The 16,712-nt window shown below is 46.4% G+C and overlaps 1 protein-coding gene across 1 annotated transcript in view; it reads right to left on the reverse strand.

Annotated features, from left to right (window-relative positions):
- Positions 1–14,590, reverse strand: part of ASPG (asparaginase) — a 102,764-nt gene extending 88,174 nt beyond the window's left edge. The window contains exons 1-2 of the mRNA XM_040332878.1: positions 14,235–14,590; positions 696–825 (exon numbers count right to left, since the gene is read on the reverse strand). Coding sequence (XP_040188812.1) covers positions 696–825; positions 14,235–14,529 — 425 coding nt within the window. The 5' untranslated portion in view covers positions 14,530–14,590. The remainder of the gene's footprint in view (positions 1–695; positions 826–14,234) is intronic.
- Positions 14,591–16,712: the final 2,122 nt, after the last annotated feature.

Below are 16,712 nucleotides of genomic sequence, written 5' to 3' on the forward strand. Positions count from 1 at the left end.
ATAATGGTGGCCACACAAAATACTGACACTTTGGGCCCAAATTAGAAATTTTTACTTAGGGGTTGTACTCGCTTTTGTTGCCTGTGGTTTAGACATTAATGGCTCTGTGTTGATTGATTTTGAGGGGACAGCAAATGTACACGGTTATACAAGCTGTACACCAATTTCCTAAGTGTTGTCACATGAAAAGATATAATACAATTAATTAGAAAAATGTGAGAGGTGTACTTACTTTTGTGAGATACTGTACGTTTGGGGGTTCCAAGTAATTTTCTAACAAAAAATACAGATTTAAGCTTGAAAGCAACAAGTGTCAGAAAAAGGCTTGACCTTGAATTGGTTGGGCAGACGCTGGATTGCCCACAGAAAAAAAAATAAAAAAATAAAAAAGACACCAGGGTTATGGCAGATATCTGCTGCCATAACCCTGGTAATACATGTCAAAGTAATTCTGTATGGACACTGTGGGCGGTTGCAAGTGGTAAAAAGTGTCCTGTGCGCTTTTCAGTCCAGTTCAAGTGTGATTTAAAGTACAAATTCACCCCCCGCCCATCAACACTGACGGTGGTTGAAGGAAAGAAAATGGCATAATGTATGGTAAAGCAATCACTCCCCTCCTATTTCTACTATAGCCAGATCTTTACAGATAACATTCTTGCATATATCTCACAGAATAAACATTAATATTTACGTACGGGAGAACCAAAGTGATTTCCGGGAACTCGTGGAACTCAAAGAGCTTGGTCTGCTGCGCGTATTGCTCATCATGAAGAATTGGAAGTTTCCTTAAAGCCTTAACAAATGAATTTGCCTGAGGAGCCAAGACTGAAACAAAAATACAAAAACACAGCATGAGACAAACGAGGCACAAAGAGGATTTTCTCATCTCTGGTGGACATGCAGTATCTAGAGTGCGAATGCACCCGCAATTAGTTGCAAGGTCCCAAGCAGGGGTCATGCAGTGATGTGAACGATTAGCTCAGGCATGAAAGGGGTCTTGATTAGCTGCGGGAGCCAGCAGCCTTCCAATGCTTTCAAAGGGGGTGTCTCCCACAGCTAATCGCAGCACCTCCCACCGGGGTTCTCGCATCTAATCAGAGTGCGGGTGCATTTGCAGGTGTGCATGAACCCTTAACAACGAACATTGGAACTGGTACAGTAGAAGCATATGGTGATCCTGCTATCCATCCCTTACCAAAAATTCAACCCCAGTTCCGAAAAAGTTGCAATACAGTAAAACCTTGGTTTGAGAGTGTTTTGCAAGACAAGCAAAATGTTTTTATACATTTTGCCTTGATATACAAGCGATGTTTTGATATAAGAGTAGTGTCATGTCACAACTGAGTATAAAAAATAAGTGAGGAGCCTCTAAGTATAGCAATATGGGTACATTTAATGAAGGTACAACATTTAGCAACTTATTGCTACACTTAGAGGCGCCTCTCTTCTCTTTTATAGGTGGCGCTTCCGTCTAATTCCGTGTCGAGTATGCAAATTAGCTAGATACGCGAATTCCCGAACGTACGCCCGGCCGACGCAGTAAAGTTACGCAGTTTACGTTAGGCTTTTCCCGGTGTATAGTTGCCCCTGCTATATGGTGGCGTAAGTGCGGCGTACCAATGTTAAAGCGGATCTCCACTCTAAAGTGGAGTCCCGCTGATCGGAACCCTCCCCCCCTCCGGTGTCACATTTGACACCTTTCAGGGGGGAGGGGGGTGCAGATACCTGTCTACAGACAGGTATCTGCACCCACTTCCGGCCCTACGATACGGGCAAAGGACGGGTTTTTCCTCCGCTTCCCGTCGCCCCCCCGTTGTATGCTGGGAACACTCGGCTCCCAGCACACAGCGGGAGCCAATCGGCGGGCGCAGCGCGACTCGCGCATGCGCCGTAGGGAACCGGGCAGTGAAGCCGGAGCGCTTCACTTCCTGGTTCCCTCACCGTGGATGGAGGGGGGAGCAGCAGGGTGACGAGCGATCGGCTCGTCATCTGCTGCGATCACCGCTGGACTCCAGGACAGGTAAGTGTCCTTATATTAAAAGTCAGCAGCTGCAGTATTTGTAGCTGCTTGCTTTTAATATAGTTTTTTAGTGGCACATCCGCTTTAAGTATGGCCGTCGTTCCCGCGTCGAAATTTGAAAAAAAGTTACGTCGTTTGCGCAAGTCGTCCGTGAATGGGGCTGGACGTCATTCACGTTCACGTCGAAACCAATGACGTCCTTGCGGCGTACTTTGGAGCAATGCACACTGGGAAAAACGTCAATCACGTCGGGTCACAGCACATTTACATAAAACACGCCCCCCTGATCCAAATTTGAATTAGGCGGGCTTACGCCGGCCGATTTACGCTACGCCGCCGCAACCTACCGAGCAAGTGCTTTGAGAATACAGCACTTGCCCGTCTAAGTTTCGGAGGCGTAACGTAAATCGGATACGTTACGCCGCCGCAAAGATACGCGGTTCTATGTGAATCTAGCCCTGACTCTCCAAGATGCTATTTTTATAACCAATCATGTAACTGACCTGTTTCCAATTAACCTAATTAGTTGCAAAATGTTCTTCCTGCTCTTCCTTGTTAGTACCACTTCAGCCTTGTTCACTCTTGATCAAAATACTGATGCTTAACCACTTAAGACCCAGACCTTTATGCAGGTAAAGGACCTGGCCAGTTTTTGCGATTCGGCACTGCGTCGCTTTAACTGACAATTGCGCGGTCGTGCAACGTGACTCCCAAACAAAATTGGCGTCCTTTTTTCCCACAAATAGAGCTTTCTTTTGGTGGCATTTGATCACCTCTGCGGTTTTTATTTTTTGCGCTATAAACAAAAATAGAGCGAAATTTTGAAAAAAAAAAAATGCAATATTTTTTACTTTTTGCTATAATAAAATATCCCCCAAAAACATATAAAAAAAACTTTTCCCCCTCAGTTTAGGTCGATACTTATTATTCCACCTATTTTTGGTAAAGAAAAATCACAATAAGCGTTTATCCATTGGTTTGCGCAAAATTTTTAGTGTTTACAAAGTAGGAGATAGTTTTATTGCATTTTTATAAAAAAAGTTTTTTACTACTAATGCCCGCGATCAGCGATTTTTTTTCGTGACTGCGACATTATGGTGGACATGTCGGACAATTTTGACACATTTTTGGGACCATTGTGATTTCACAGCAAAAAATGCTATAAAGATGCATTGTTTACTGTGAAAATGACAATTGCAGTTTGGGAGTTAACCACTAGGGGGCGCTGTAGGGGGTTGTGTGACCTCATATGTGTTTCTAACTGTAGGGGGGCGGGGCTGGACGTGTGACGTCATTGATCGTCTTTCCCTATATTAGGGAACACACGATCAATGAAGCTGCCACTGTGAAGAACGGGGAAGCTGTGTTTACACACAGCTCTCCCCGTTCTTCAGCTCCGGGGACTGAACACGGGACTCCGGTGGCGATCGGGTCCGCGGGTATATATTTATTTTACACACACATTCTTGCTGTATATTGTGACAATTCAGAAGTTTATTACTGCAGATTTGTGAAGTTACTTGAGGTTGACTGTGAAGCCAATTTGTTGCAATTACATCAGACATGACCTGCGATTACAACACTTCTGTTTGATTTAGCCCAAGTTCACACTGGGCTGCGGGAATAAAGCTGTGCGAGTTCAGCTGAACTCGCACAATTTCACTCCCGCCTGTCAGTCCCGATTTGGGCCGCGATTTCTGCACAGATGTCATTGTAAATCCTGGACTGAAATCGCAAAAAGTAGTACAGAAACTGCTCTTTGAAATCGGTGTAGCGCTGCAGATGCGGAGTCGCACCGATTCGGACGGAGCCATTGCTGGCAAATGTCGCCGATTTGACACGTCAAAATCGCACCAGTGTGAAGCAGGGCTTAAACACATTCCTCCCACAGTTAGGAAGGAATTCTTTCCTCCATTAGTCATGTAGTAGGCTGAGAAACGTATTCCACAGTACAGGCTTGCAGTCAGGTTACATCAGACAAACCAAGAACCGGGTCATTAGTGACAGACATTAGAGAACTGCTAGCAGAGGGGCCTGCAAGGTTTATGGAATTGTGTTTGGTATTCCTCAAAGGGACACAATTATATAACATTTTGGCCCCCCTCATCGTAAGCCAACTAGCTATCCTATACATGAAACTGAAGAGCCCGTTGATTCACGATCTGGTGCAATGTATTAAGGTAACTGTGAACTATGTTTCGAGGACATGAGGGCAGATGTCATTGTCCTGTTATGCAACCTAAGCAGAATTGGACCCCCGTTGCACGGAATGATAATAAACGCACATGGGTGTGTAGGACTTCGAGATAAGGAAACATTCCATAGTGTACATGTTTGAGTCAGTGAGGTTGTATTTGTAAACCTTAGGAGTAATTTCTATGTAAGTTACAGAGCCGTGTTGTGGCATACCTGTAACTCAACACCAAGACGCCACATGATACATGTAGGAAAGTATACAGTTACAGAGCAACGAGGTCACATAACTTCACTACTAGTGTAAACCGTTACATGTCTGCGCAAGGTCTTCTTCTCAATCTTTTATTAGACTATAGAACAAAATGCAATAAAATATTATTCATAATGTTCATAATTTCCATCCTACCAGTACAGCAGCTGTAAAAACTAGGCGTTCTGTTTATTTCAGCTTCAGTGCAAGGATTTCTACAGCTCACACAGCAAATTCTGTATGTACTGTACCATCTATCTGCTTTTTTTTGTTTTTTTATAGGAATAAGAAAAACATTAAAAAGCTGATCACATTAACCTCCCTGGCGGTATGATTCTTTCAGAAAAAACATGCTGAAAGCGGTACCATTATTTGCAAGGAAATTTGGCGTTTTATACTGTAGGTCTGTCATTTTTAGAAATAACTCACTTAAATCTGACCAAGCAAGCTTCTAATAGGCATCCCGGGTATGACATTTTTTTTAAAACAAAATTATAAATTATAATATAATAAATAATTATAAATAATTATAACAAATAATAATATAATTATAATAAAAATTATTCAATAATGTAATCAAATCAAAATCACTGAAATTTGCTCAGTTGCAGAATTGTTGCTGTCATTATTTTTTTTTTTTTATGACGAATTTCTCCACAAATCGCTATCGCACAATTCTGCAAGTGATTATAATTTATTATCGCTGTTTTTTAGCTGATCTAAAACTATTTTTGACATAAAGGGACACTTTTGGTTGCTATGGACAATCTACAGTTTGCAGGGAGAAAGAAACGTTTTTATTATATAAAATAACATGCATGACACAGGGCAGACCACTAGGGACAAGGGGGGTGTGTTTTTTTTACATACAGTACTGTAATCCATAAGATTACAGTATACTGTATGTATAGTGTTTGTTTACTTTTTTGAATTTGGCGCCGTTCTCCGTCCCCGTGCGTCGTAACGTCGCAGGGAACGGAGATCGGCGTCACACGGAGGCACTGTGTGAATCGAGCGAGGTCCCGCTCGCTCACACAGCGCGGTGGCATCGCTGGATCCAGGGACAAGGTAAGTAACTTTGCCTGTGGATCTAGCGAGGCAAGCCCGAGTCTGACTCGGGGTTACCGCTCGCAGCAGGAAAATCTAACCCCGAGTCAGACTCGGGAACACCGCCAGGCAGGTTAAAGTGGTTGTAAACCCACTTTTTTTACTTTTACCTACAGGTAAGCCTATAATAAGGCTTACCTGTAGGTATAAAGAATATCTCCTAAACCTGCACGGTTTAGGAGATATTTCCCTCGCATTGCGCCGCTGACTGCAGCGGCGCATGCGCAGGGGGGATCCTCGGCTAAAGGACCGGCAGCCGCCGGACCTTGCCGAATTTAAATCTCCCGCGCGCGGGAGTGACGTCTTCCCAGCTCCAGCCAATCACAGCGCTGGAGTGGCGATACCCGGAAGACATGTCGGAGCAAGATGATTTCTCGCTCGGCGTGAACCAGGTAAGTTTTACACACCTCGTTCCGAGGTAAGTATTTCATAATGAGCTAATATTATGACTTTTGCCTTGCAGGAGAAAAAAATATATAATTTTGATGCGGGTTTACAACCGCTTTAAGGCCCCATGTACACAGGACACTGCTAAACGTAAAAGAGTGTCAAGGGGACATAAATGGATATGTCAGTTCTCTTACCTATTGGTAGTGTAATAGGTAGTAAACTTGTATGACAAATACAGAGCTTTATTCTTATTTTGGCTGGATTAACATATGACTGCGGCTATCTTTAAGCACTGCCCACTGCCTTGGGAAACACCTGAACATCTATTAACCACTTGGACTGAGCCTCTTTCTGAGATTTTATTTATTTTGCTCGAAAATGACTTAGAACCCCCAAATATTATAAAAAAAAAAAATCCCAACACCCTAGAGAATAAAATGTTGGTTGCTGCAATACTTTGTCACACCGTATTTGCGCAGCAGTCTTACAAGCGCACTTTTTTTTTATTGAAAAATAAGACAACAGTAAAGTTAGCCCAATTTTTTTTTTATATTGTGAAAGATACTGTTACGCCAAGTAAATTGATACCCAACAGGTCATGTTTCAAAATTGCGCCTGCCCGTGGAATGGCGACAAACGTTTACCCATAAAAATCTTCATAGGCGACGTTTAAAAAAATTCTACAGGTTGCAGGTTTTGAGTTACAGAGGAGGTCTAGAACCTAGAATTATTGCTCTTATTGGTATCGCGGCGATACCTCACATGTGTGGTTTAAACACCGTTTTCATATGTAGGCGCTGCTCGCTTCTGCGCGTGAGCTTGGTTAGACAGGGTGTGTTAAAAACAATTCTCTTACAAGGAATGTAAACATCTCTTGTAATAGAAAAAAGCATGACAGGACCTCTTAAATATGAGATCCGGGGTAAAAAATACTCATATTTACACAAAAATGCAATACAAAAAATTAATTGTCATTTGGAGAAAAAAAAAATGTCCCTTTAAGAGCTATCTGCTGCCATAACAAAGATATCCCTCTTCAAAGTGCCGACGTATATTGGCGTGAGCTGGTCTGTAAGTGGTTAAGATATGGATTTTCAGAAAGTCAGTATTTTCAGCATGCCCTCATCTCCCTTATCTCTATGTGGTGCTGGGAGATTGACTGCTCAAGCATTGCACTGTGGGAGTGTAATGCTTTTTTGTTGTTGTTTTTATTAGCGTTTTTAATATGTGGCTCAAGCATTGCACTGTGTAATGCTTTTTGTTGTTTTTGTTAGTGTGGCCCTCAGGGTGGCAGGCAGTGCTGAAAACGTATTTATTTTTAAAGCGGTTGAATACCGAAAATTTGGTCTTTGCATATCATTTGGTAGTTTTTTATTAACACTGAATTGCCATGAGTTATTTTTACTGTACCTGCCTCCTGTCCGTGTTATCGATATTTTCTCGAGTCATTACGTATACCGCACATGCGCCGTATCCTCCTTCATTCCGGCAAGCCGAGACCCTGCTGGAAAGATTCAGTGTCCATGTCGGGGCAGCGTCATTTCCTGTTTTAGACATCAGCCCCGACATCCCGCGATACTACATCATCATTCATGCACAAGAGCATCATGGTTACCATGTGACCTGTACGTCACATGGTACAGGAGAGACAGACGGACAATTTCAATGTCATTTGAGTGTGTCTTTAGAATGTGCTTACACAGCGTGCTCCCGGACGTATTGTCACTCCTTTCTGAAGCACGCTGTGATTTATATTCTATTATTTCTAAGAGGCTTGGAATCTCTCTTTACTAGTGCGCATGCGCGGGATTATCGAGAAGGACGTTTTGTGGGCGGAAATACAGAGCAGATTTAGACGCAGAAGACCACAGTGAAGATGGCGCTGGCGAATATGCTGAAATAATGTTTGGATTATTAAGAACATATGCAGTGAGCTAACATTTTTATATATACACACAAAGGGGTCATTCGATTCATACTTAATTTGCCTTTCAGAATATTATGAATATAGTATTGATGTGTGTGGGTTTACTACCGCTTTAACCACTTGAGACCCGCGCTATTGACAAAAGACGTCAACAGCGCGGCTCTCAGGTGCCAACTGGACGTCTTTGGACGTCATTTAAAGTGCATTACCCGCGCGCGCCTCTGGGGGGCGCGCAGCGGGTAAACACTGTCCCGGCGCATCGCTGGGGAGCCGATGCGTGTACCTGGCGGCCGCGATGTCCGCGATCGTCGGGAACACAGCAGGGACGTGGAGCTCTGTGTGTAAACGCAGATCACCGCCATTACTAGTAAAAAAAAAAAATCATAAAAAAAAAAATCATAATTCTGTCCCCTATTTTGTAGGCGCTATTACTTTTGCGCAAACCAGTCGATTATTGCGATTTTTTTTTTTACAAAAATATGTCGAAAAATACGTATCGGCCTTAACTGAGAAAAAAAATATATATATATATTTTTTTTTAAAATTGGGATATTTATTATAGCAACAAGTAAAAAATATATATATTTTTTTTAAATTGTCGCTCTTTTTTTGTTTATAGTGCAAAAAATAAAAACCGCAGAGGTGATCAAATACCACCAAAATAAAGCTCTATTTGTGGGGGGAAAAGGACGTCAATTTTGTTTTTGTGCCTGAGATTTCTACACTGAAATCATGGCTTTCACTACAAAATAGTCTGGCAAAAATAACGTTGCTGGCTACATATAAAAGCAGGTGCCAACATTCTGCCACTCAAGATAACTAATCTAAACTCAACAAATATTTTGCAAAGTCCTATCACAAAAACTGATAAGAATGTGCCAAACACAATCTGTACAGAGTAACGGGCTTAAATGATCAACAAAACTATCATAGCTTGCCACTAAATCTCATGAAAAATCACACTATCAAGCCGAGAGGAAAAAAAATAAAAAAGTGGTGCGCAACAGGGGTGACCAGTCCAAGATTTGATGTGGCCATTTATGCAATTACTATTTAACCACTTCAAATACCAAAATGATTTTGACTTAAATTTTGTAGCACATAAAGCATTAAAGTGTATTTAACCACTTGACCACTAGGCACGTAAACCCCCTTAATAACCAGACCAATTTTGGTCCACCCAAATGAAATTTTCGTCCTTTTTTTCACACAAATAGAGCTTTCTTTTGGTGGTATTTAATCACCGTTGGGTTTTTTATTTTTTGCGCTATAAAAGAAAAAAGACTGAAAATTCTGTAAAAAAAAATAATTTTTCTTTGTTTCTGTTATAAAATTTGGCAAATTTAGTATTTTTTCTTCATTCTTTTGCATAAATGTGAAAGATGAAGTTACGCCGAGTAAATAGATACCCAACATGTCACCCTTCAAAATTGCACACGCTCGTGGAATGGCGCCAAACTTCGCTACTTAAAAATCCCCATAGACGACGTTGCAGGGTATTGCGGAGTATTGTGGGGTATTGCGGAGTATTGTGGGGTATTGCGGAGTATTGCGGGGTATTGCGGGGTATTGCGGGGCATTGCAGAGTATTGCGGGCATTGCAGAGTATTGCGGGCATTGCAGAGTATTGCGGGCATTGCAGAGTATTGCGGAGTGTGGGGGCATTGCACAGTGTGGGGGCATTGCACAGTGTGGGGGCATTGCACAGTGTGGGGGCATTGCACAGTGTGGGGGCATTGCAGAGTATTTTGGGGTATTGCACAGTGTGGGGGCATTGCAGAGTATGGGGGCATTGCAGAGTATGGGGGCATTGCAGAGTATGGGGGCATTGCAGAGTATTGCACAGGGAGGGATCGATGGCTGGATCTGTGACTGCATGTGTCACAGATCCAGCCCGCAGCAGCAGCTGCTGCTGCTTCTGCTCTCTCCCCTCTCCTCTCTCACACTGTACCGTTCGGTACAGAGAGGAGAGGGAGGAACCGGCGTCATCACATGACGCCGGTTTGTTTACTAGTGATCGCTCCGTCATTGGACGGAGCGATCACGTGGTAAACCGCCGCTATCAGCGGCGACTTACCGTGATCAGCCGGGTCCGGAGGACCCGGCGGTCACGGAGACTCCCGTGTGCGCGCCCCACAGGGCGCGCGGGAGCGCGATTCTAGGAGGACGTACATTGACGCCCTCCTAGAGTTAAGCAACCGCCTTGTAGACGTATTTCGTCTATAGGGCGGTTGCTAACTGGTTAAACCTTCATATACACCCAGTGAAGTGAACGGCCTCAGATGATACACAGGGATGAAACAAATCTCCTTACCTAAGTTTTTACATGTATATCTGATGTCTTCATCTTTCTAGAAAATGCACATAGGGGGTCATTTACGAAAGTCGAATCCACTTTGCACTACAAGTGCAAAGTGCACTTGAAATTGCACTTAGAAGTACAGTCGCTGTAGATCTGAGGGGGGACATGCAAGGACATGCATTTTAGCTTGCATTTGATTGGATAAAAGCATGTTAATGTTTTGCTGGAATTCAAGACTCCAGGCACAGCGATTAGCTGCATTTGTACAGTGCCTTTAGCTGCAGGTTGCATTTAGCCGCGGCACGATATTAAACAGGGATCCGACTTGGATCCCTGCAAATACCAAGCACCGTGTTTGGTATGAATCTTGAGGGGGAACTCCACGCCAAATTTCAAATAAAAAACCGGCATGGGTTCCCCCTACAGGAGCATACCAGGGCATGGGTCTGCTATGGATTTTAAGGAGAACCCCCGTACGCCGAAAAAACGGCATGGGGTTCACCCCAGAATCCATACCAGACCCGTATCCGAGCAGCAGCCCGGCCGGTCAGGAAAGGGGTGGGAACGAGCGAGCGCCCCCCTCCTTAACCGTGCCAGGCCGCATGCCCTCAACATGGGGGTAGGTGCTTTGGGGCAGGAAGGGAGCGTGATGTGACCCCCCCACCCCAAAGCACCTGTCCCCATGTTGATGAGGACAGGGCCTCTTCCCGACAACCCTGGCCGTTGGTTGTCGGGTTCTGCGGGAGGGGAGCTTATCGGAATCCAGGAGCCTCCTTTAATAAGGGGGCCCTCAGATGCCGGCCCCCCACCCTAGGTGAATGAGTACCGACGGGAGACCCCAGCGCTGACCACCTACCGACGGGAGACCCCAACGCTGACCACCTACCGACGGGAGACCCCAACGCTGACCACCTACCGACGGGAGACCCCAGCACTGACCACCTACCGACGGGAGACCCCAGCACTGACCACCTACCGACGGGAGACCCCAGCACTGACGACTCACCTACAGACGGGAGACCCCAGCACTGACGACTCACCTACAGACGGGAGACCCCAGCACTGACGACTCACCTACAGACGGGAGACCCCAGCACTGACGACTCACCTACAGACGGGAGATGCCAGCACTGACGACTCACCTACAGACGGGAGATGCCAACACTTATCACTATTCATGTTTTGCATTGGAGTCTGCAAAGCATTGCGGCCCCCCAACAGTGATTGGGGGGCACTACAGTTGATTTAACATAATTTCCGATAGGTTATGTTCACTTCTGTGCATTTTATAGAAGGGGCCAGGGATTTGTTTTTGGTTCCATAGTCTACCAAGGATCAGAAACGTGTATTGAAAAATGCATTCACCTGCATAGGTGTGAGGCAGGCCTAATAGGGCTAAGGCTGCATTCACACCTAGGCGACAAAACGCCCGACGCTCGATACGCTGGAGGGGCGAATTTCCATTGCTGTCTATGAGATGGTTCACATCTCACGCCGTACGCCTGCCGCCTGAAAACAAGTCCCGGACCCTTTTTTTTCAGGCGGCATTGGCGTTAGGCCATAGACAGCAATGGAAATGATTTGTGAAAAAAAAAAAAGTTACACAAATCGCGGCAAAATACGCCGCATACGCGGCGTTACAATGTGAATGCAGCCAAAAAGAAGAGGCTTTTTGCAGCAATAAAAGCAGGCATAACTTTTTCTCTCCTATTTAGATTTGGATATGGTGTGGAGATTGGGGAGAGTCACCCCTCTGTGTGTTCTGGTGACCATTGTTTCCTCTCACCTCTGGGGGACAGCTTTACATTTTTGGATTTTCTCTCAATAACAAAGGGAACCTGTGTCCCAAGCCTGGTATTCGCGTGTCGAATATCAGCCGGTTCAACAGAGACTGGCCAACATTCAGCCCATATGTACAGAAGCCGGCGTAATGGGCATGCTGGAAAATCAGCTGACTGGTGTTTTCGGACAGGGTTCAGTTACCCTGTCAGAATACAATAGCTCAGCAGGGAGATTGCTGTACTAAGATGGCATAATTGGTACAGCCTGCTGAAAAAACGAATGGCGTGTACCAGGCTTAAAGCGGGATTCCACCCCTCGATTTTTTATTTTTTTTTTAGTCATTTTAATTCTATTCTAATCTAATCTTGGTGTCCAGTGAGTTGGTAGATGCTGCGCCCTGTTTGGAGGAGACAGACTGTTAATTATGTTCATTCATATGCAGAGAACAGGGAGATCAGGTTTATCATTCGTCCAGCAGGTCGGATCTGATAAAAACGGACAGGCTTTCCATTTGTCATTTGATCTCCCCAGTGGAGATGGACCTGTCATCTGCCTACTTAGCAGCAGAGCGACCCCCCTGCTGAGCTCGCGGAGTTCATCCAATGGATAGCCCGTGTCAAAGGGGCCCAAATTACCTGTTGTTTACAAATAGATTTGTGTTTGTTTTATTTTATTTTATTACCTGGTCGGTCACATTATCTACCGTCTGTAGGTGGTCAGTGTTGGCATCTCCCGTCTGTAGGTGGTCAGTGCTGGGGTCTCCCGTCTGTAGGTGGTCAGTGCTGGCGTCTCCCGTCTGTAGGTGGTCAGTGCTGGCGTCTCCCGTCTGTAGGTGGTCAGTGCTGGCGTCTCCCGTCTGTAGGTGGTCAGTGTTGGCGTCTCCCGTCTGTAGGTGGTCAGTGCTGGCGTCTCCCGTCTGTAGGTGGTCAGTGCTGGCGTCTCCCGTCTGTAGGTGGTCAGTGCTGGGGTCTCCCGTCTGTAGGTGGTCAGTGCTGGCGTCTCCCGTCTGTAGGTGGTCAGTGTTGGCGTCTCCCGTCTGTAGGTGGTCAGTGCTGGCGTCTCCCGTCTGTAGGTGGTCAGTGCTGGGATCTCCCGTCTGTAGGTGGTCAGTGTTGGGATCTCCCGTCTGTAGGTGGTCAGTGTTGGGATCTCCGGTCTGTAGGTGGTCAGTGCTGGGATCTCTGGTCTGTAGGTGGTCAGTGTTGGCGTCTCCCGTCTGTAGGTGGTCAGTGCTGGCGTCTCCCGTCTGTAGGTGGTCAGTGCTGGCGTCTCCCGTCTGTAGGTGGTCAGTGCTGGCGTCTCCCGTCTGTAGGTGGTCAGTGCTGGCGTCTCCCGTCTGTAGGTGGTCAGTGCTGGCGTCTCCCGTCTGTAGGTGGTCAGTGCTGGCGTCTCCCGTCTGTAGGTGGTCAGTGCTGGCGTCTCCCGTCTGTAGGTGGTCAGTGTTGGCGTCTCCCGTCTGTAGGTGGTCAGTGCTGGCGTCTCCCGTCTGTAGGTGGTCAGTGCTGGCGTCTCCCGTCTGTAGGTGGTCAGTGTTGGCGTCTCCCGTCTGTAGGTGGTCAGTGTTGGCGTCTCCCGTCTGTAGGTGGTCAGTGTTGGCGTCTCCCGTCTGTAGGTGGTCAGTGTTGGCGTCTCCCGTCTGTAGGTGGTCAGTGTTGGCGTCTCCCGTCTGTAGGTGGTCAGTGCTGGGATCTCTGGTCTGTAGGTGGTCAGTGTTGGGATCTCTGGTCTGTAGGTGGTCAGTGTTGGGATCTCTGGTCTGTAGGTGGTCAGTGTTGGGATCTCTGGTCTGTAGGTGGTCAGTGTTGGGATCTCTGGTCTGTAGGTGGTCAGTGTTGGGATCTCTGGTCTGTAGGTGGTCAGTGTTGGGATCTCTGGTCTGTAGGTGGTCAGTGTTGGGATCTCTGGTCTGTAGGTGGTCAGTGTTGGGATCTCTGGTCTGTAGGTGGTCAGTGTTGGGATCTCTGGTCTGTAGGTGGCCCGTGTTGGGATCTCTGGTCTGTAGGTGGTCAGTGTTGGGATCTCTGGTCTGTAGGTGGTCAGTGTTGGGATCTCTGGTCTGTAGGTGGTCAGTGTTGGGATCTCTGGTCTGTAGGTGGTCAGTGTTGGGATCTCTGGTCTGTAGGTGGTCAGTGTTGGGATCTCTGGTCTGTAGGTGGTCCGTGTTGGGATCTCTGGTCTGTAGGTGGTCAGTGTTGGGATCTATGCGATCACAGAAGATGATGAGGTCCCCTCCTCCTCCTCCTCGGTAGACAATAGTCACCTTCATTCTGGTACATCATGCCGATGGTCCCCCCGGTGTTCACCACCAGCACTCTGGCCTCGCTGGCCAGGCCGCTCAGACTCTCCGTGGATCCGGACAGGCTCTGGCTCTTGGACAGCTTCCTCTTTCGGGGGGTCTGGGCCGCCCGCGGGGTGACGGCGCCGGAGGTCTGCAGGGTGCAGCCGGCCATGGCTTCTTGCTCCAGCAGGTCCAGGTGAGTGTGGGAGAGGGCCTCGGAGAGCCGGGACACCGAGGTGCCTCGGGGGATAATGCCATTCCTGTCCTCCTCCTCCATAACGATCGCCTGCGGTCACCACAAGTCACAATCACACGCCCCGCCCACCACCTCGATCTGCACGTGTGCGATAAACAGCTCCCTCTGAGGTCACAGGAGCACCACACGCCCCCACAACAGGAACCAATCACCGAGGGGGGACGTGGAGGGGGCGGTTTGTTGTTGTGGGTGGAGGCGTAGCTCCTCTCCATCACTGGTACCCACGTGTTCCCCTGGTCTGCTCTGCAAGGTAGAGGGAGGAGAAGGGGGCCTGACAGCGAGGGGCGTGCATGGATCTCAAGGTGACCACCATGTCCGTATTGCGTCACTTGTCTGTATAATAAATATATATATTTTGTCTGCAGAAAACAAGGCTCTGTTTACACCCGTGCATTCCATTTACACGCATTGTACTTGCAGGTCCATTATTTGCTAATGAAACCCAGTGGTGGCTGGTGTTCAAAATTTTTTGGGGGGGGGGGGGGGGGGGGGGGGGCGCAAACGGGAAAAAAAAAAAATTGTAGCCTCACTGTGGCCATCAAATGCAGCCACTGTGTCACCACTGTGCCATGCCATCAATTGTCACCACTGTGCCATGCCATCAAACGCAGCCACTGTGCCACCAATTGTCACCACTGTGCCATGCCATCAAACGCAGCCAGGGCCGGACTTACCATTGGCCTTGACTGGGCTCAAGCCCAGGGGCCCCACCCAATAGGGGGCCCCCTTTAAAAAAAAAAAAAAAAAATTTTTTTTTTTTTTTTTATTTTTTTTTAGGGGTCCGGAGGTCCCCAGAGGCCCCCAGGGCCCCGGACGGCAACCCCCCTTTTTTTTATTTATTTTTTGTAAAAAAATGTTTTTTTTTATATATTTTTTATTTTTATATATATAATATATATATATATATATATATATATATATATATATATTTTTTTATTATTATTATTATTATTAAAGGGCCCAGGGGTCTCCAGGGCCCCGGATGGCAACCCCCCTTTTTTTTATTTATTTTTTGTAAAAAAAAAAAAATGTATATATTTTTTATTTTTATATATATATATATATATATATATATATATATATATTTTATTATTATTATTAAAGGGCCCAGGGGTCTCCAGGGCCCCCGGATGGCAACCCACCTTTTTTATTTTTTTATAAAAAAAATTACATTTTTTTTTTATATATATATATATATATATATATATATATTTTTTTTATTAAAGGGCTCAGAGGTCCCCAGGGCCCCATGTGGCAACCCCCCCTTTTTTATTTTTTTTATAAATGTTTATTTTTTTATTTTTGTTTATTTTTTTATTTTTTATTAAAAGGCCCAGAGGTTCCCAGGGGCCCAGAGGTCCCCAGGGCCCCCGGGTTTGGCAACCTCCCTTTTTTTATGTATTTTTTATAAATGTTTTTTTTTTTATTATTAAAGGGCCCAGAGGTTTATTTTTTCTTTTTATTAAAAGGCCCAGAGGTCCCCAGTGCCCCGGATGGCTACATATATTTATATATATTTGTTTTCTTCTTTATTTCTTCTTTTTTTTGTAAAGGCCCCCCCCGCTTCTCAATTTGCGGCAGCCCCCACGCTTCTCAATTTCAGGCGGCAGCACCCCCACCCCCCCTAGGTTCTCTGCTTCAGGGGGCCCATGCCTTAAGCTGTGCAAGGGGCCCCAAAATTCCTGATGGCGGCCCTGCGCATACCTCCCAACACGCACGGATTCTGTGGGACTTTCCCGCACAGACAGCTTCTTCCCGCAGTCCCGCAAAAGGGTTAATTTTCCCGCACTGCAAGAGGAGGCAGCACGGAAGCAGGAGGAACCGGAGTGGTGTGTGGAGGACTGTGGCTGCTGAAGGGAAGAAAGCCGAGAGCCGGGCTAATGACAGTCTGTGGCCCTGGCTGTTGGCACAGGTGAAAGGCACTCCCCCCCCTCAACAACTGCAAAATCCCCCCCCGCTCAACAACTTTAATGCGCTCCCCCCCGCTCAACAACTTCAATTCGCCCCCCCCTGCTCAACAACTTCGATCCCCCCCAATTCTCGGCTCCAGGGGGCCCCTTCAACACTCAAGCCCAGGGGCCCCCACCACCCTAAGTCCTGCCCTGAACGCAGCCACTGTGCCGTGCCATCAATTGTCACCACTGTGCCGTGCCATCAATTATCACCACTGTGCCATGCCATCAAACGCAGCAACTGTGCCTTCA

The sequence above is a fragment of the Rana temporaria genome, chromosome 13 (assembly GCF_905171775.1).
Source record: "Rana temporaria chromosome 13, aRanTem1.1, whole genome shotgun sequence".
NCBI lineage: Eukaryota > Metazoa > Chordata > Amphibia > Anura > Ranidae > Rana > Rana temporaria.